This window comes from Hyla sarda, chromosome 1 (genome assembly GCF_029499605.1).
Source record: "Hyla sarda isolate aHylSar1 chromosome 1, aHylSar1.hap1, whole genome shotgun sequence".
Classification (NCBI taxonomy): Eukaryota; Metazoa; Chordata; class Amphibia; order Anura; family Hylidae; genus Hyla; species Hyla sarda.
Window position 1 is genome coordinate 471,374,929 of NC_079189.1, and position 21,608 is coordinate 471,396,536.

Consider the following 21,608-nt stretch of genomic DNA (forward strand, 5'->3'; position numbering starts at 1 on the left):
TTCGGCAGGCTGGAGGTGGATCCTCTGTGTCAGAGAGGGATTGGCGTGGACCGTACCGGTGGACCGGTTCTAAGTTGCTACTGGTATTCACCAGAGCCCGCCGCAAAGCGGGATGGTCTTGCTGCGGCGGTAGCAACCAGGTCGTATCCACCGGTAAACGGCTCAACCTCTCTGACTGCTGAGACAGGCGCGGTATAAAAGGACAAGGCAAGAGCAAGGTCGGACGTAGCAGAAGGTCAGGGGAGGCAGCAAGGGTCGTAGTCAGGGGCAACAGCAGAAGGTCTGGAACACAGGCTTGGGACATACACTAACGCTTTTTCTGTCACAAGATCCGGCAAAGCAGTGAAGGGGAAGTGAGGTTATATGAGCAGGAGGCTAATTAGACTGATTGGGCCAGGCACCAATCATTGGTGCACTGGCCCTTTAAATCTTAAGAGAGCTGGTGCGCGCACGCCAGAACGTGACAGCCGGGGACTGGGACAGGTAAGTGGCTTGGGATGCGATTTGCGAGCGGGCGCGTCCCGCTATGCGAATCGCATCCCCGTCGTGTCAGTGCAGCGCTCCCGGTCAGCGGGTCTGACCGGGGCGCTGCAGAGAGGAGAACGCCACGAGTGCTTCGGGGAGGAGCAGGGACCCGGAGCGCTCGGCGTAACAATGGATATCCCCTTGTTACGTTCCCTGAGGGGTGTAGTTTCCAAAATGGGTTCACATGTGGGTGTTTTTTTTTTTTTTTTTTCGCGTTTATGTCAGAACCCCTGTGCAAATCACCTCAAATGTACATGGCGCTCTCACTTCTGAGCCTTGTTGTGCGTCCGCAGAGCATTTTACACCCACATATTTTACACCCACATTTTTTTTTCCCCTTTTACTTCTTGTGAAAATGAAAAGTATGGGGCAACACCAGCATGTTAGTGTAGAAAATAATTTTTTTTTTTTTTACAATAACCTGCTGGTGTAGATCCCAACTTTACCTTTTCATAAAGGGTAAAAGGAGAAAAAGCACCCAAAATTTGTTAGGCATCTTCTCCCGAGTACGCAAATACCCCAGATGTGGTCCTAAACTGTTGCCTTGAAATACGGCAGGGCTCAGAAGTGAGAGAGCCCCATGCACATTTGAGGCCTGAATTAGGGATATGCATAGGGATGGACGCGGATGCAAGAATTACACTTGCCTCTGATACCAAAATTACCCTACGGCAGTGCTTCCCAAAAAGTGCCTCCAGCTGTTGCAAAACTCCCAGGATGCTTGGACAGTCAATGGCTGGGTGTAACTGTGTAGGGGTATGTGTATATGTAGTGTTTTACCCTTTATTTTGTGTAGGTGTAGTGTAGTGTTTTTAGGGTAAATTCGCACGTGCGGGGATTCACAGTGAGTTTCCCGCTGGGAGTTTGAGAAAATTTGCTGCAGCTCAAACTTCCATCGAGACACTCACTGTAAACCACCGCCTGTGTGAATTTACCCTGTACATTACCATGGGGGGCGCAAAAACTACCACCCCCAGCATGCACGGACAGCAGAAGGGCATGCTGGGATTTGTAGTTATGCAACAGCTGGAGGAATACTACTATAACTTCCAGCATGCCGTTTGACTGTCCGTGCATGCTGGGGGGTGTAGTTATGCAACAGCTGGAGGCACACTGGTTGCAAAACACTGAGTTTGTTACTTAAAACACATCTGCAGCGTTACAAGATAGGCGATACGTGTTTGATCGTGGGGAGTTCGAACACTGGGGCCCCCGGCGATCTCTTGTACGGGGCCGCGGCTCTCCCGTGCAGGGAGCGTGCCAGCCGCAGCATGACATTGCAGCCAGCACTCCTCCTCCATACATCTCTATGGGAGAGGCGGAGAGGCAGCATTCGTGCCTCCCTGCATCCCTCATAGAACTGTATGGGGACGGGGAGGTCGACGCTACGCGCCTTAGCGCTCACCATGAGTGCTTATGGCGGTGTCGGGGGGGGGGGGGTCCCAACGGTCGGACTACCCGCGATCAAACACTGCAGTTTAATGTGTAACGCTGCTGCAGTTGTCCTTTAACACAGTGTCTACCAACCAGTGTGCCTCCAGTTGTTGCAAAGCTACAGCTCCCAGCATGCCCAGACAGCCGAAGGGCATGTTGGGAGTTGTAGTCATGCAACAACTGGAGGAGAACAGTTTGGAGACCACTGTGTAGTGGTGTCCAAACTGTAGCCCTCCAGATGTTGCAAAACTACAACTCCAAGCATGCTCAGACTGCTCATGCTGGGGGCATTAAGGGCCACATTTTGCCGAACTACAACTCCCAGCATGCCTGGAGTTGTAGTTTTGCAACATCTGGAGTGCTACAGTTTAGACACCATTGTATAGTGGTGTCCAAACTGTGCTCTTCCAGATGTTGAAAAACTACAACCCCTAGCATGCCCAGAAAGCCTTTGGCTGTAGTTTGGCAACTCCTAGAAGGCAGCTGATCTTCACTGCTGCCTCCACCGCTGCTCCGCCGCCTCCTCACTGCCACCGATCCCATATACTCTGGCCTCCTCATGACTCCGGTACCCGCCACCATCTCTCCCCCCCCCCCCCCGCTCTGCCCGATGATCCCCATTTTCCGGGCTATCGGGTCATCAGAGACCTGATCAACCCGGAATCGCCGATCTGAATTGATTGTCGATTTGCGACGACCGCCGATATGACCTGCCTGGGCGATATGCCGGGATGCCTGCTGAATGATATCAGTAGGCATCCCGGTCCGGTCCCCGCCTGGCAAGCGGCAGGGGCCGGAAGAATGCAAGGTGTACCTGTACGCCATGAGCCTTTAAGGACTCAGAAACGGGGGCGTATGTGTATGCCCATCATTCCTTAAGGGGTTAAAAAAAAAAAAAGTTAAAATAAAAACTCATAACTACAAAATAAGCATGTTTAAAATTGCCCAATTATGACCACCTATAACTTCCCCATTTTTCTGCGCCATGATTTGTAGTTTTTTTTTTTTTTGGTACCACTTTTGCGTATATCATTTTTTTGGGGTGAATGTGATGTGAATAAAACACAGCAATTTTGAACTTTTTTTTTTTAATGTTTAAGCCCTTTACTGTACAAAATCATTTACATTATATTTTGATCGGATAATTACACACACTGTGTTATCAAATATGTTTGCTTATTTATTTTTTTACCCTTCTTGGGGGTAAAGGGGGAAAAAGGGGCAATTTTATATATTTTTTTCTTTTACACTTTTTAACCTCTTAAAGGACAATGGACACTTATTCACGTCCATTGCCTGCTCCCGTTATATTAAAGGAGAACTCCGGAATAGGAAAATTATCGTCCATACTGCCGCAGTAAAAAAATAAATAGGTACATACCTTTCTTCGCTCCCCCCGTAACCGGCTCCGGCCTCCGCCGCGATCCTCTTCCTGGTTGCCGGCGAGTCATACTGCGCTCAGCCAATCACCGAACGAGTCGGGACTTCGCTGCGGCCGGTGATTGGCTGAGTGCAGTATGACTCGCCGACCACCGGCAACCAGGAAGAGGATCGCGGCGGAGACGGTTACCGGAGGAGCGAAGGAAGGTACCGTATGTACCTGTTTATTTTTTTTTTTTTTTACTGCCGGCAGTATGGACAATAATTTTCCTATTCCGGAGTTCTCCTTTAACCTTAAGGTCCTTAAGGACTCAAAACAATCTTCATTTTTGCACTTTTGTTTTTTCCTCCTCATCTTCTAAAAATCATAAACGCTTTAAATTTTGCACCTACAGACTCCTATAAGGGCTTATTTTCTGTGTCATCAATTGTACTTTGTAATGACATTACTTATTTCATAACAATCTGCGGCAAAACAAAAAAAAACATTATTTGTGGCTGAAATGAAGAAAAAAAAACACGCCATTTTGCGACTTTTAAGGGCTTCCATTTCTACACAGTGCTTTTTTCGGCTTTTTTATTTATTTTTCTTTGGCTTTTCTATTTGTTTTACTACTTGAAAAAAAATTATAAATTACATGCACCAAAATTAGTATGCTTAACCCCTTAAGGACCCAGCCTATTTTTACCTTGAGGACCAGAGCATTTTATGCACATCTGACCACTGTCACTTTAAAGGGGTTATGCGCTGCCCTGCCTTTCGGAGCTCCGCTCGCAACGTCCGGAAGTTCATTACTCCGAACGCTGTGTGCCGCTGTCACGCCCCCTTCCCATAGACTTTGGTTGAGGGGGCGGCCGCGAACACGGAAGCCCGCACACAACGTTCGGAGTAATAAACTTCCGGACGCATTAATAACTCTGGGATGTTTTTACTTTTCATTATGATTCCGAGAATGTTTTTTCGTGACATATTCTACTTTATGTTAATGGTAAATTTTCGTTGATACTTGCATTTCTTGGTGAAAAATTCCAAAATTTGATGAAAAAATGTAAAATTTTCCATATTTATAACTTTGAAACTCTCTGCTTGTAAAGAAAAATGGACATAACAAATAAATTATATATTGATTCACATATACAGTATGTCTACTATATGTTTGCATCATAAAGTTGACATGTTTTTACTTTTGGAAGACATCAGAGGGCTTCAAAGTTCAGCAGCAATTTTTTAGGGATTAGTTCAGGATTGAAGTGGATTTGAAGGGCCTTCATATTAGAAATCCCCCATTATAAAAAAAGCTGGGCGGTATGACCAAAAATGTGTATTGCGGTATTTTTGTAACTTATGGCGGTTCCACGGTATAACAGTATCCCCCCCCCCACCAAATCATGTTACCCGCCTGCGCTGTTCTGCTTCCCCCCAATTATCAGCCCAGCCAGCGGGGTACTACTCACATATGTCAAGCATTGCCCTCCTCTTCTTTGTTGCGGGCAGACACTGGCGCTGGAACTCTATACTGTACGCCAGTGGTCTCCAACCTGCAGACCTCCAGATGTTGCAAAACTACAACTCCCAACATGCGTTGGCTGTCCGGGCATGCTGGGAGTTGTAGTTTTGCAACAGCTGGAGGTCCGCAGGTTAGAGACCACTGCTGTATGTTGTATTTTTATGCCCGGGCTGCAAAAGATAAAGAAAATAAACTTTTAACTTACCTACGTCGGCCCTGGAACGTCGGACAGCCGTCAGCCTATCACCGGCCAGATCGATGTCCCGCCCCTGCCAGTGATAGGCTGAGCCCACTGTCATGTAAGAAGCCAGCTTCTTACATGACAGTGGGCTCAGCATATCACCGGCCGGGGTGGGACATCGCTCCGGCCGGTGATAGGCTGACGGCTGTCCGACGTAGGCAAGTTAAAAGTTAATTTTCTTTATCTTTTGCAGCCTGCGTAGGGATACAGCAGTGGTCTCAAACCTGCGGACCTCCAGCTGTTGCAAAACTACAACTCCCAGCATGCCCAGACAGTGTTGGCTGTTCGGGCATGCTGGGAGTTGTAGTTTTGCAACAGCTGGAGGTTGGAGACCACTGGCGTACAGTATAGAGTTCCAGCGCCGGTGTCGGCCCGCAACAAAGAGGAGGAGGGCAGTGCTTGACATATGTGAGTAGTACCCCGCTGGCTGGGCTGATAATTAATTGGGGGGGGGGGGGGAAGCAGAACAGCGCAGGCGGGTCACGTATGATTAGTTCCCCGATGTGGGGACAGCGCAGCGCTGGGCTGATAATACATTCCCAAGGGGGGAGGGGCGCAACCGGTATTGCGGTATGGGCTAAAATTCATTTCGTGCAGCCTAAAAATTTCAGTATTCGGTATGAACCGGTATACCGCCCAGCCCTATAAAAACTGCACCCCTCAAGTATTCAAAAAATTTGTTAATCCTTTAGGGCCCAGATTTATCAAACTGTGTGAGAGAAAAAGTAGAGTGATTTTCCCACAGCAACCAATCATCGTTCAGTAAACAAGCTCTGGTAAAGTGAAACCTGAGCTGTAAATGGTTGCTGTGGGAAAACCACTCTATTTTTTCTCTCGCACAGTTTGATAAATCTGGGCCTAGGTGTTTCACAGGAATAGCAGCAAAGTGAAGGAGAAAATTAAAAATCTTCATTTTTTTTTTTTTAAACTTGCATGTTCTTGTAGACCCAGTTTTTGAATTTTTACAAGGGGTGAAAGGAGAGAAATCTTCCTAAAATTTATAACCCCATTTCTCTCGAGTAAGGAAATACCTCATATGTGTATGTCAAGTGTTCGGCGGGCGCAGTAGAGGGCTCAGAAGGGAAGGAGCGACAATGGAATTTTGGAGAGTGAGTTTTTCTGAAATGGTTTTTGGGGGCACGTCACGTTTAGGAAGCCTCTATGGTGCCAGAACAGCAAAGAAAAACCACATGGCATACCATTTTGGAAACTACACCCCTCAAGGCACGTAACAAGGGGTCCAGTGAGCCTTAACACCCCACAGGTGTTTGACGACTTTTCGTTAAAGTTGGATGTGTAAATGAATTTTTTTTCCCCTCACTAAAATGCTGATTCTTACCCAAATTTTAAATTTTTACAAGGGGTAATAGAAGAAAATGGCCCCCAAAATTTGTAACCCAATCTCTTCTGAGTAGGGAAATACCCCATATGTGGATGTCAAGTGCTCTGCTGGTGCACTACAATGCTCAGAAGAGAAGAAGCGCAATTGAGCTTTTGGAGAGGGAATTTGTTTGGAATGGAAGACGGGGGGCCATGAGCATTTACAAAGCCCCCGTGGTGTCAGAACAGTCGACCCCCCCCCCCACATGTGACCCCATTTTGGAAACTACACCCCTCACAGAATTTAATTAGGGGTACAGTGAGCATTTACACCCTACTGGTGTTCGATAGGCCTTTGGAACAGTGGGCTGAGCAAATTAAAAATTACATTTTTCATTTTCACGGACCATTGTTCCAAAAATCTGTCAGACACCTGTGGGGCGTAAATGCTCACTGTACCCCTTATAACATTCTTTGAGGGGTGTAGTTTTTAAAATGTGGTCACATGTGGGGGGTCCATTGTTCTAGCACTATGGGGGCTTTGTAAACACACGTGGCCTTCAATTCCGGACAAATTTTCTCGCCAAAAGCACAATGGCGCTCCTCTTCTGAGCATTGTAGTGCACCCGCAGAGCACTTTACATTAACATATGGGGTATGTTCCAAAAATAGTATGCCATGTGTTTTTTTTTACTGTTCTGGCATCATGGGGGCTTTCTTAATGCGACATGCCCCCCAAAAACCATTTCAGCAAAATTCGCTTTCCAAAAGCCCAATGTCGCTCCTTCCCTTCTGAGCCCTCTAGTGCATCCACAGAGCACTTTATATCCACATATGAGGTATTTCCTTACTCGAGAGAAATGGGGTTACAACTTTTGGGGGGCATTTTCTCCTATTACTCCTTGTGAAAATGAAAAGTTTGGGGTAACACCAGCATTTTAGTGTTAAAAATTAAATTCTTCATTTTCACATCCCACTTTAACGAAAGTTCGTCAATAACCTGTGGGGTTTTAAGGCTCACTGTACCCCTCGTTACATTCCTTGAGGGGTGTAGTTTCCAAAATTGTATGAAAAATTTGCTCTCCAAAATGCCGTTGTCGTTCCTTCCCTTCTGAGCCCTCTAGTTCACCCACAGAGCACTTAACATCCACATCTAAAAGATATTTCCTTACCCTAGAGAAAATGAATTACCGTATTTATTGGGATATACCACAATTGCCCGTTCTCTCCCCCTGACTATTGGTGCCTGCGCCCATAGTCAGGGGGAGAGAAGGGGCAGCGGCACCCATTGCTGGCGCCGCTGCCTCCCCCATCCCCGGTTGTATAATTACCTGTTGCCGCAGTCGGGTCTGCGCTGCTTCAGGCCTCCTGTGTCCGTCCCATGTGTCGTTGCTATGCACTGCACGGTGCGGCGCACTGACGAGTGACGTCATTGCTTCTTGCAGCGCATAGCAACGACGCAGGGGACGCACACCGGAGGCCTGAAGCAGCGCGGACACGACCCCGGCAACAGGTAATTATACAACCAGGGATGGGGGAGGCAGCGGCGCCGGCAATGGGTGCCGCTGCCCCTTCTCTCCCCCCGTCTGGCAGATAGCCAGCGGGAGAGAAGGGCCGGCAGCAGGGCTCTAGACCCCAGGACAGGCAGGGGCAGAGAAGCCGGCAGCGACAGCAGGTCTCTGCACCTGCAAAGCCGCTGCAGTTCATTGATTTAAAGCGCCCGCTTTAAATCATTGAACTGCATCGGCTTATCGGCGTATAACACGCAGGTAGACTTTAGGCTAAAAATTTTAGCCTAAAAAGTGCGTGTTATACGCCGATAAATCGGTACATGTTTTGGGGGGGCCTTTTTACCTTTTACCCCTTGTAAAAATGAAAATAAATGGGGCTACAATAACATTTTAGTGTAAAAAAATTTTACATTTTCATTTTTCTCTTCCATTTTGCTGCTGTTCTTGTGAAACACCTAAAGGGTTAACAAACTTTTTGAATGTCATTTTGAATGCTTTGAGGGGTGCAGTTTTCATAATGGGGTACATTATAGGGGATTTCCAACATAACGACCCTCAAATTCACTTCTAAACTTAACTGGTCCCTGAAAAATTCAGATTTCGAAATTTGCCGGAAAAATTGCTGCTATACTTTGAAGCCCTCTGATGTCAAAAAGTAAAAACAACATGTCAACTTTATGATGAAAACATAAAGTAGACATATTATATATGTGAATCAATGTCATTTATTTGACATGTCCCTTTTCCTTACAAGCAGAGTGCTTCAAATAAAAAAAAAATGCAAAATTTTTAAATTTTTCCTGATATTTTGGAATTTTTCACCAAGAAATGATGCAAGTATTGACGTAAATTTACCACTAACAAATTTGATTCAGAGATCGTTTTTTCGTGATATATTCTACTTTATATGTAAAAGCATCCCAGAGTTATTAATGCATAAAGTGATAGAGGTCAGATATGCAAAAAATGCTCCCGTCCTTAAAGGAGTACTCTGGTGAAGACTACTCCTGCTCAGTAAATAGCCACTTAACCAGAATATTACATTGCACATTCATGGAAATACATTAATATCTTGACGTTCATTGAGACCGAGAGGGTCTTCAGTATCAGCGATCAAAAAGTCCAATCAAAACAAAAATGGTACCGATAAAATTTCAGATCACGTGCCCATATGCGGAAAAAAAAGTTAGTGGGGTCAGAAGAGGACATTTTTAAACGTATACATTTTCCTGCATGTAGTTATCATTTTTTTCCAGACGTACGACACAATCAAACCTATATAAGGGTATCATTTTAACTGTATGGACCTAAAGAATTAAGATAAGGTGTCATATTTACCGAAAAATGCACTGTGTAGAAACGTAAGCCCGCAAAATTTTAAAAAAGTGTTTTTTCTTCAATGTTGTCGCACAATGATTTTTCTTTTCCGTTTCGTTGTGGATTTTTGGATAAAATGACTGATTTCACTGCAAAGTAGAATTGGTGGAGCAAAGAATAAGCCATAATATGGATTTTTAGGTGGAAAATTGAAAGGGTAATGATTTTTAAAACGTAAGGAGGAGGAGAAAAAAAAAAAAAAAAAGTGCAAAAACCATGAGTCCTTAAGGGACTTAATAGTTTAATGTTCATAGTGAAGCGAAGACAAAAACAATGGTTTGAACACAAAAAAAAAGCATTTTCTTATCGATGACTAAGACCTTTTCTCCTCTTTTTTCTCTACAGTAAACCTTTTTTTTTATACATAAATGTTGAATATTATTTGGGAACAATCGAATTCAGAAAAAAAACATCTAGATTGTTTGTGTTTTTGCTGCAAAAAAATTGATGAAAAAATATGCGTTTTGAGTAAGTAACTGCTAAATTTAAGGGGTTAAACGCAGTTGGGCCACTGACCTAAGTGTTGAAAAATAAAGACCAAGGGCCCCTCCAGAATACCCAACTGTATCCAAGCTGGCCCAAACAGTGGATTGGCATTAAAACAGGTGCCAACCTTGCCATCTTTATACATTGTCTGCATTTTGAATAAGTGACTGGTTATTTCAAGGGGTTAAATGTTGTTTGACCACTGACCTAAGGGATGAAAAATAAAGGGTACGGGCCCCTCCATAAATACCCAGCCTGGCCCAAACAGTTGGCCAACCATGTACATTTTCAGTATTTTGAATAAGTGAGGAATTTAAGGGGTTAAACGCCATTGAGCCACTGAATTAAGGGTGGAAACATAAAGAGTAAGGGCCCCTCCATAATACCCAACTGTATCCAGCCTGGCCCAAACAGTGGATTAGCATGTGAGGAAATGTGAGGTGAGGGTGGGGGAGACTCATGAGCCCCACTGGATTCTCTAGACTCCCCCTCCCCCCCCAGCCTCCCTCTGGGGGGGGGGGGGTCCTCCCCTGAAAATAAGACCTAGTGCATCTTTGGGAGCAAAAATTAATATAAGTCACGCTTTTTATTAAATTTTATTGCAGTTTGATGTAACAAAAAATATATTTTTTTACGTTTACGCCGTTTGCCGTAGGGGATCATTAAGATTATATATTTTTATAGTTTGGACATTTACGCACGTAACAATACCAAATATGTTTATTTTTTTTTTACGCTTTTTTGTATTAACCTGTTGGGGACGAAGGGCGTATCCATACGCCCGTGGGAATTTCGGCCCCCGGGCGGGGACCGGGCCGGGGTGACTGCTGATATCTATCAGCAGGCACCCCGTGCAAATGCCCAGGGGGGTCATTAGACCCCCCCATGTTGGCGATCGGCGCAAATCGCAAGTGAATTCACACTTGCGATTTGCGCCGATTCCGGGTCATTACGGGTCTATGGTGACCCGGTGACCCGGAATAGAAGGGGGATCGCGGGTGTCTAAGACACCCACGATCCCCCTAAAGCGATAGGAGTGAGGTAGCACGGGTGCCACCCCTCCTATCTCTGCTATTGGTGGTCTAGACGCGACCACCAATAGCAGATCTGGGGCGGAGGGGTTTACTTTCGTTTTCCCCGTCCTGCCCTCCCACAATAGGCGGGGCAGAACGGGGAAAATGAAGAGGAGCGGCGCCGGAGTCCACTTACCCCTCCGGAGGCAGCGGAGCGACGGGGATCGGCGGCGGCGACGGAGATCTGCGGCGGCGTGCGGCAGAAGAGGACGGCTCCCGGATGCGGCGGAAGCCGGTGAGTAGTTGCATAGCAACACCTAGAGGGCTACAGTCTGAGACCACTGTAGTGGTCTCTAGACTGTAGCCCTCCAGATGTTGCAAAACTACAACTCCCAGCATGCCCAGACAGCTGTTTGCTGTGTGGGCATGCTGGAATTTGTAGTTTTGCAACAGCTGGAGGTCTGCAGTTTAGAGACCACTGCACAGTGATCTCTATACTGCCCTCTAGATCTTGCAAAACTACAACTCCCAGCATGCCCACACAGCTGTTTGCTGTCTGGGCATGCTGGGAGTTGTAGTTTTGCAACATCTGGAGGTCCACAGTTTGGAGATCACTGTTCAGTGGTCTCTAAATTGTAGCACTCCAGATGTTGCAAAACTACAAATTCCAGCATGCCCACACAGCAAACAGCTGTCTGGGCATGCTGGGAGTTGTAGTTGCGTACCTCCAGCTGTTGCATAACTACATCTCCCAGCATGCCCTTCTGTGATCAGACATGCTGGGAGTTGTAGTTTTGAAACAGCTGGAGGCACACTGGTTGGAAAACCTTCTGTTAGGTTCTGTTACCTAACTCAGTATTTTCCAACCAGTGTGCCTCCAGCTGTTTCAAAACTACAACTCCCAGCATGTACTGACAGACCGTGCATGCTGGGAGTTGTAGTTTTGAAACAGCTGGAGGTTTGCCCCCCCCCCATGTGAACGTACAGGGTACATTCACACGGGCGGGTTTACAGCAAGTTTCCTGCTTCAAGTATGATCTGCGGCAAATTTTTCGCCGCAGCGCAAATTCCTAGCGGGAAACTCGCCGTAACCCGCCAGTGTGAATGTACCCTAAAAACACTACACTACACTAACACCTAATAAAGAGTAAAACACAACATATACACCCCCTTACACTGTCCCCCCCCCCCCAATAAAAATAAAAAACGTATTGTACAGCAGTGTTTCCAAAACGGAGCCTCCAGCTGTTGCAAAACAACAACTCCCAGCATTTCCGGACAGCCACTGATTGTCCAGGCATGCTGGGAGTTTAGCAACAGCTGGAGGCACCCTGTTTGGGAATCACTGGCGTAGAATACCCCTATGTCCACCCCTATGCAATCCCTAATTTAGTCCTCAAATGCGCATGTGCTCTCTCACTTTGGAGCCCTGTCATATTTCAAGGCAACAGTTTAGGGGCACATATGGGGTATCGCCGTACTCGGGAGAAATTGCACTACAAATTTTGGGGGGCTTTTTCTCCTTTTACCCCTTATGAAAAGGAAAAGTTGGGGTCTACACCAGCCTGTTAGTGTAAAAAAAAAAATTTTTTTACACTAACATGCTGGTGTTGCCCTTTACTTTTTATTTTCACAAGAGGTAAAAGGAAAAAAAGACCCCCAAAATTTGTAACGCAATTTCTGCTGAGTACGGAAATACCCCATATGTGGGCGTAAAATGCTCTGCGGGCGCATAACAAGGCTCAGGAGTGAGAGCGCACTGTGTACATTTGAGGCCGAAATTGGTGATTTGCACAGGGGTGGCTGATTTTACAGCGGTTCTGACATAAATGCAAAATAATAAATACCCAGATGTGATCCCATTTTGGAAACTACACCCCTCGTGTAAAGTAATAAGGGGTACAGTGAGCATTTACACCCCACAGGGGTCTGACAGATTTTTGGAACAGTGGTCTGTGAAAATGAAAAATTTAATTTTTTTGTTTGCACAGCCCACTGTTCCAAAGATCTGTCAAACGCCAGTGGGATGTAAATGCTCACTGCACCCCTTATTACATTCCGTGAGGGGTGTAGTTTCCAAAATGGGGTCACATGTGGGGGGGTCCACTGTTCTGGCACCACGGGGGGGCTTTGTAAATGCACATGGCCCCCGACTTCCATTCCAAACAAATTATCTCTCTAAAAGCTCAATGGTGCTCCTCCTCTTCTGAGCATTGTAGTTCGCTCGCAGTGCACTTGACGTCCACATATGGGGTATTTCCATACTCAGAAGAAATGGGGTTACAAATTTTGGGGGGCATTTTCTCCTATTACCCTTTGTAAAAAAGTAAAATTTGGGGAAAAACCAGCATTTTAGTGGAAAAATATTTTTTTTTCATTTACACATCCGACTTTAACAAAAAGTTGTCAAACACCTGTGGGGTGTTAAGGCTCACCGTACCCCTTGTTACGTTCCTTGAGGGGTGTCGTTTCCATAATAGTGTCCGATGTTTTTTTTTTTGCTGTTCTGGCACCATAGGGGCTTCCTAAATGGGACATGCCCCCCAAAAACCATTTCAGAAAAACTCACTCTCCTAAATCCCATTGTCGCTCCTTCCCTTCTGAGCCCTCTACTGCGCCCGCCGAACACTTGACATACACATGAGGTATTTTCTTACTCGAGAAAAATTGGGTTACAAATTTTGAGATGATTTTTTTCATTTTACCCCTTGTAAAAATCCAAAAACTGGGTCTACAAGAACATGCCAGTGTAAAAAATGAAGATTTTGAATTTTCTCCTTCACTTTGCTGCTATTCCTGTGAAACACCTAAAGGGTTAACACACTTACTGATTGTCATTTTGAATACTTTGAGGGGTGCAGTTTTTATAAGGGGGTCATTTATCGGGTATTTCTAACCAGAAGACCCTTCAAATCCACTTCAAACCTGAACTGGTCCCTGAAAAATTCCGATTTTGAAAATTTCGCGAAAAATTGGAAAATTGATGCTGAACTTTAAAGCCCCCTGATGTCTTCCAAAAGTAAAAACTCATCAATTTTATGATGCAAACATAAAGTAGATATATTGTATATGTGAATCGATACATAATTTATTTGGAATATCCATATTCCTTATAAGTAGAGAGCTTCAAAGTTAGAAAAATGCAAAATTTTCAAATTTTTCATGAAATTTTTGCATTTTTCACCTAGAAAGGATGCAAGTATCGCCGAAAATTTAGCACTAACATAAAGTAGAATATGTCACGAAAAAACAATCTCGGAATCAAATTTATAACTAAAAGCATTCCAGAGTTATTAATGCTTAAAGTGACAGTGGTCAGATTTGCAAAAAATGCTCCCGTCCTTAGGGTCATAATGGGCTCCGTCCCCAAGGGGTTAATAAATATGGGGAAAAGGGGCGATTTAAAATTTTATTGGGGGACGGGCTTTTTCAAATTTTTTTTATATTTGTTTTACACTTTTTTAGTCACCATAGGGGACTATTTATAGCAATCATTAGATTGCTAATACTGTTCAGTGCTATGCATAGGGCATAGCACTGATCAGTATTATTGGCGATCTTCAGCTCTGGTGTGCTGGAAGGCAGATCAATGCAGAAGACTCCAGGAGACAGTCGGAGGCAGGTGAGGGGACCTCTGGTAGTCATCTTGGCTGATCTGATCCCCGCGGCACTGATGATCAGCCATTATAAGTGCCGCACTGGTGCAGATGCCGTCATTTGTATTGATCACGGCACCTGAGGGGTTAATGACGAACATCAGCGCGATCTCTGATGTCCGCCATTACCGGCAGGTCCGTAGCTGCTGACAGCCGCCGGGAATGAAGCGAGCGTAGCTCCTGCGCCCGTGTCCCAGCCGTGCCATAAAGGTACGTGATGCTAAGCAGCGCTGTACATTTACAGTGCATTCCCTTAAGGGGTTCAATATAGATTGAAGTACACCTTGATGTATTTAAGTAAGCTTCATTGTATTACTTGTTATGCTTGACAAAGACACTTAGCCAAAACGTTGCACATGTATACACTTTTGTGTGGAATAAACGTGAAGCCTTCCTTTGATTTCTGGATCTCTGGTGTTTATTTTGCGGTGGCCATTCTCTTCTTTGGATTAGTTCTGCATATTAAATGCCACGGGAGAACAGCCTGAAAGGAGCTCCTCATGATGATGATTGGTTAGAGCCTTTACTGGGGGTGGACTCAGTCTTAGTGCAGAGAGCAGAAAATAGAGAAGCGTTCTTATAGGTTGCTATGGGCAACGTCACCACTTTTCTTCGGCTTTGCTGAATCTCCACAATAGTCCTTGTCCAGTACCCACATCATATACACAGAACTTAATGTACTTCAACCTATATTTAATGGCACAGAGTGGGTATTTTAAACCTGGTGCCAGGATTTATCATGTACAACTTTTTGAAAACATGTTCAGAAGTCGCACATATGTTCACACAGCCAAGGCCAGTCCAGACCTGGTGTATATATATATATATAAGCCGCGTTGTTGTGGCCTGGGCTGTGCACATATTTATCATTCCATCACTGGCACATGCAATGAGAAGTGTAGCCCTATGTGCTGTATACAGCCCTGTATAGCACACGGCTATGGTTGAGACGCTGTATACCTTGTACCCAGCCAGAAAAGAGTTTAAGTTGACCTGACATATCACAGAGAAAATAATGCTTCTATGTGTTACACCCTGGGTCATGCAGATTCTTTACACATCACCAGTTACTTCTTAAAAATACTGAAAATGTATATAGTTGGCAAGGTTGGCACCTGTTTTAATGCCAATCCACTGTTTGGGCTGGATACAGCTGGGTATTATGGAGGGGTCCTTACTCTTTATTTTTCAAGACTTAAGTCAGTGGCACAACCACGTTTAACCCCTTAAATTTATCAGTTACTTATTCAAAATGCAGAAAATGTATGTGGTTGGCACCTGTTTAAATGCCAATCCACTGTTTGAGCCAGGCTGGATACAGCTGAGTATTATGGAGGGGCTATTATTCAGTGACCCAATGGCTTTTAACCCCTTAAATTTCTCCGCAGAGAAATAAGAGTAGAAAAAGGACTATTAGCCATAGTCATATATAAGAAAATGCTCAAATAAGAAACCAACTTCAGTGAATAAGAAGCTGCCGAATAAGAAACCAACTTCAGTGAATAAGAAGCTGCCGAATAAGAAACCAACTTCAGTGAATAAGAAGCTGTGAGACAAAATACTGCGACTTTCTTGAGTGCACACTGTAAAGTAGACCCTGCTCCTCCAGGAGTACGCCGTGAGTAGACGGAACGTCAGGATAGGAACCAATGTTTAGTCTCCACTTTCCCGGTCGGAAGAATCTATGGAGTACACCAATCCTCTCTGTGGGTACAGGGGCTCACCGTAACCCTAGCAACACAACTTTCCTTACACCCCTGTCCATAATGGCCGTAGCGGGGCGGCGGTGAGTGCGGATCTGGGCTGACGGCCGCTATGTCCCTGGACAAGTCTCTGAAAGAATTCCGCGACCGCTGGAGGGCAGAGATCCAGGGGGAAATCCCAGCCCCGTTACCGCCGAAACGGCGACGTTCTGCACCCAGCCCAGAGCTGCCCCCCGAAGAAGATGTGGCCTGGAGACATCTCCCTGGGTCACCGGAGCCGGAGGGAGCGAACACTCGGTACCTGGCACTGGCGGAGAGCCTGCTGCAGGAGAGGCCGGTGCCCGGAACTGTGACCGACAAGGCCGGATCCCCTCAGAGGGCGCCCACCCTGCTGGAACAGCTCATCAGCGACCTGGTAAATATCTGCGCTCAGGGTGCTGGGAGGACGGGATGACGTCACCACCGCGCACTGTGGATAGTGGGCCGCAACCAATCAGATTACGGCTGTAGTTTTTTCTGCGGGGTTTAGAAAATGAAAGAAACACGCTGATTGGTTGTTGTGAAGATAATGACTGTGTTTCCCAACTAGGGTAACTACATCAAAAGGCTGTCTGGGCATTAGGGTTTGCAGTAACTGGAGGGAAACAAAAGGGCTTGGCTATGTGAGACAAAAGGCATAGAAGTGAGTGCTGCATGACAGGAGCTATATACTGTATACTCCATCATTACCTGCACATGGTCAGGAGCTATATACTGTATACTCCATCATTACCTGCACATGGTCAGGAGCTATATATACTGTATACTCCATCATTACCTGCACATGGTCAGGAGCTATATACTGTATACTCCATCATTACCTGCACATGGTCAGGAGCTATATACTGTATACTCCATCATTACCTGCACATGGTCAGGAGCTATATATACTGTATACTCCATCATTACCTGCACATGGTCAGGAGCTATATACTGTATACTCCATCATTACCTGCACATGGTCAGGAGCTATATACTGTATACTCCATCATTACCTGCACATGGTCAGGAGCTATATACTGTATACTCCATCATTACCTGCACATGGTCAGGAGCTATATATACTGTATACTCCATCATTACCTGCACATGGTCAGCACTCTGTACTGTATACTCCATCATTACCTGCACGTGGTCAGGAGCTATATACTGTATACTCCATCATTACCTGCACATGGTCAGGAGCTATATATACTGTATACTCCATCATTACCTGCACATGGTCAGGAGCTATATACTGTATACTCCATCATTACCTGCACATGGTCAGGAGCTATATATACTGTATACTCCATCATTACCTGCACATGGTCAGGAGCTATATATACTGTATACTCCATCATTACCTGCACATGGTCAGGAGCTATATATACTGTATACTCCATCATTACCTGCACATGGTCAGGAGCTATATATACTGTATACTCCATCATTACCTGCACATGGTCAGGAGCTATATACTGTATACTCCATCATTACCTGCACATGGTCAGGAGCTATATACTGTATACTCCATCATTACCTGCACATGGTCAGGAGCTATATATACTGTATACTCCATCATTACCTGCACATGGTCAGGAGCTATATATACTGTATACTCCATCATTACCTGCACATGGTCAGGAGCTATATATACTGTATACTCCATCATTACCTGCACATGGTCAGGAGCTATATACTGTATACTCCATCATTACCTGCACATGGTCAGGAGCTATATACTGTATACTCCATCATTACCTGCACATGGTCAGGAGCTATATATACTGTATACTCCATCATTACCTGCACATGGTCAGGAGCTATATACTGTATACTCCATCATTACCTGCACATGGTCAGGAGCTATATACTGTATACTCCATCATTACCTGCACATGGTCAGGAGCTATATACTGTATACTCCATCATTACCTGCACATGGTCAGGAGCTATATATACTGTATACTCCATCATTACCTGCACATGGTCAGGAGCTATATACTGTATACTCCATCATTACCTGCACATGGTCAGGAGCTATATACTGTATACTCCATCATTACCTGCACATGGTCAGGAGCTATATACTGTATACTCCATCATTACCTGCACATGGTCAGGAGCTATATACTGTATACTCCATCATTACCTGCACATGGTCAGGAGCTATATACTGTATACTCCATCATTACCTGCACATGGTCAGCGCCCTGTACTGTATACTCCATCATTACCTGCACATGGTCAGGAGCTATATACTGTATACTCCATCATTACCTGCACATGGTCAGGAGCTATATACTGTATACTCCATCATTACCTGCACATGGTCAGGAGCTATATACTGTATACTCCATCATTACCTGCACATGGTCAGGAGCTATATACTGTATACTCCATCATTACCTGCACATGGTCAGGAGCTATATATACTGTATACTCCATCATTACCTGCACATGGTCAGGAGCTATATACTGTATACTCCATCATTACTTGCACATGGTCAGGAGCTATATACTGTATACTCCATCATTACCTGCACATGGTCAGGAGCTATATACTGTATACTCCATCATTACCTGCACATGGTCAGGAGCTATATACTGTATACTCCATCATTACCTGCACATGGTCAGGAGCTATATACTGTATACTCCATCATTACCTGCACATGGTCAGGAGCTATATACTGTATACTCCATCATTACCTGCACATGGTCAGGAGCTATATATACTGTATACTCCATCATTACCTGCACATGGTCAGGAGCTATATATACTGTATACTCCATCATTACCTGCACATGGTCAGGAGCTATATACTGTATACTCCATCATTACCTGCACATGGTCAGGAGCTATATACTGTATACTCCATCATTACCGGCACATGGTCAGGAGCTATATACTGTATACTCCATCATTACCTGCACGTGGTCAGGAGCTATATACTGTATACTCCATCATTACCTGCACATGGTCAGGAGCTATATATACTGTATACTCCATCATTACCTGCACATGGTCAGGCGCTCTGTACTGTATACTCCATCATTACCTGCACATGGTCAGGAGCTATATACTGTATACTCCATCATTACCTGCACATGGTCAGGAGCTATATACTGTATACTCCATCATTACCTGCACATGGTCAGGAGCTATATACTGTATACTCCATCATTACCTGCACATGGTCAGGAGCTATATATACTGTATACTCCATCATTACCTGCACATGGTCAGGAGCTATATATACTGTATACTCCATCATTACCTGCACATGGTCAGGAGCTATATATACTGTATACTCCATCATTACCTGCACATGGTCAGGAGCTATATACTGTATACTCCATCATTACCTGCACATGGTCAGGAGCTGTATACTCCATCATTACCTGCACTTGGTCAGGAGCTATATACTGTATACTCCATCATTACCTGCACATGGTCAGGAGCTATATACTGTATACTCCATCATTACCTGCACATGGTCAGGAGCTATATACTGTATACTCCATCATTACCTGCACGTGGTCAGGAGCTATATACTGTATACTCCATCATTACCTGCACATGGTCAGGAGCTATATATACTGTATACTCCATCATTACCTGCACATGGTCAGGCGCTCTGTACTGTATACTCCATCATTACCTGCACATGGTCAGGAGCTATATACTGTATACTCCATCATTACCTGCACATGGTCAGGAGCTATATACTGTATACTCCATCATTACCTGCACATGGTCAGGAGCTATATACTGTATACTCCATCATTACCTGCACATGGTCAGGAGCTATATATACTGTATACTCCATCATTACCTGCACATGGTCAGGAGCTATATATACTGTATACTCCATCATTACCTGCACATGGTCAGGAGCTATATATACTGTATACTCCATCATTACCTGCACATGGTCAGGAGCTATATACTGTATACTCCATCATTACCTGCACATGGTCAGGAGCTGTATACTCCATCATTACCTGCACTTGGTCAGGAGCTATATACTGTATACTCCATCATTACCTGCACATGGTCAGGAGCTATATACTGTATACTCCATCATTACCTGCACATGGTCAGGAGCTATATACTGTATACTCCATCATTACCTGCACATGGCCAGGAGCTATATACTGTATACTCCATCATTACCTGCACATGGTCAGTGCTCTGTACTGTATACTCCATCATTACCTGCACATGGTCAGGAGCTATATACTGTATACTCCATCATTACCTGCACATGGTCAGGAGCTATATATACTGTATACTCCATCATTACCTGCACATGGTCAGGAGCTATATATACTGTATACTCCATCATTACCTGCACATGGTCAGGAGCTATATACTGTATACTCCATCATTACCTGCACATGGTCAGGAGCTATATACTGTATACTCCATCATTACCGGCACATGGTCAGGAGCTATATACTGTATACTCCATCATTACCTGCACGTGGTCAGGAGCTATATACTGTATACTCCATCATTACCTGCACATGGTCAGGAGCTATATATACTGTATACTCCATCATTACCTGCACATGGTCAGGCGCTCTGTACTGTATACTCCATCATTACCTGCACATGGTCAGGAGCTATATACTGTATACTCCATCATTACCTGCACATGGTCAGGAGCTATATACTGTATACTCCATCATTACCTGCACATGGTCAGGAGCTATATACTGTATACTCCATCATTACCTGCACATGGTCAGGAGCTATATATACTGTATACTCCATCATTACCTGCACATGGTCAGGAGCTATATACTGTATACTCCATCATTACCTGCACATGGTCAGGAGCTATATACTGTATACTCCATCATTACCTGCACATGGTCAGGAGCTATATATACTGTATACTCCATCATTACCTGCACATGGTCAGGAGCTATATACTGTATACTCCATCATTACCTGCACATGGTCAGGAGCTATATACTGTATACTCCATCATTACCTGCACATGGTCAGGAGCTATATACTGTATACTCCATCATTACCTGCACATGGTCAGGAGCTATATATACTGTATACTCCATCATTACCTGCACATGGTCAGCACTCTGTACTGTATACTCCATCATTACCTGCACGTGGTCAGGAGCTATATACTGTATACTCCATCATTACCTGCACATGGTCAGGAGCTATATATACTGTATACTCCATCATTACCTGCACATGGTCAGGAGCTATATACTGTATACTCCATCATTACCTGCACATGGTCAGGAGCTATATATACTGTATACTCCATCATTACCTGCACATGGTCAGGAGCTATATATACTGTATACTCCATCATTACCTGCACATGGTCAGGAGCTATATATACTGTATACTCCATCATTACCTGCACATGGTCAGGAGCTATATATACTGTA

The 21,608-nt window shown here is 44.7% G+C and overlaps 1 protein-coding gene and 1 long non-coding RNA gene across 5 annotated transcripts in view; one reads left to right on the plus strand and one right to left on the minus strand.

Annotated features, from left to right (window-relative positions):
• The window catches only part of LOC130285455 (uncharacterized), a 115,720-nt gene extending 99,137 nt beyond the window's left edge, over positions 1-16,583 (minus strand). For all 3 annotated transcript variants that reach the window (XR_008847335.1, XR_008847337.1, XR_008847334.1), the window contains exon 1: positions 16,456-16,583. This is a non-coding gene — a long non-coding RNA (uncharacterized LOC130285455). The remainder of the gene's footprint in view (positions 1-16,455) is intronic.
• The window catches only part of FBXW8 (F-box and WD repeat domain containing 8), a 144,056-nt gene continuing 136,143 nt past the window's right edge, over positions 13,696-21,608 (plus strand). Inside the window, exon 1 of one of the 2 annotated variants that reach the window (XM_056536853.1) lies at positions 13,696-16,569. In XM_056536853.1, coding sequence (XP_056392828.1) covers positions 16,267-16,569 — 303 coding nt within the window. In that variant the 5' untranslated portion in view covers positions 13,696-16,266. The remainder of the gene's footprint in view (positions 16,570-21,608) is intronic. The other variant, XM_056536843.1, reaches the window with a different exon arrangement.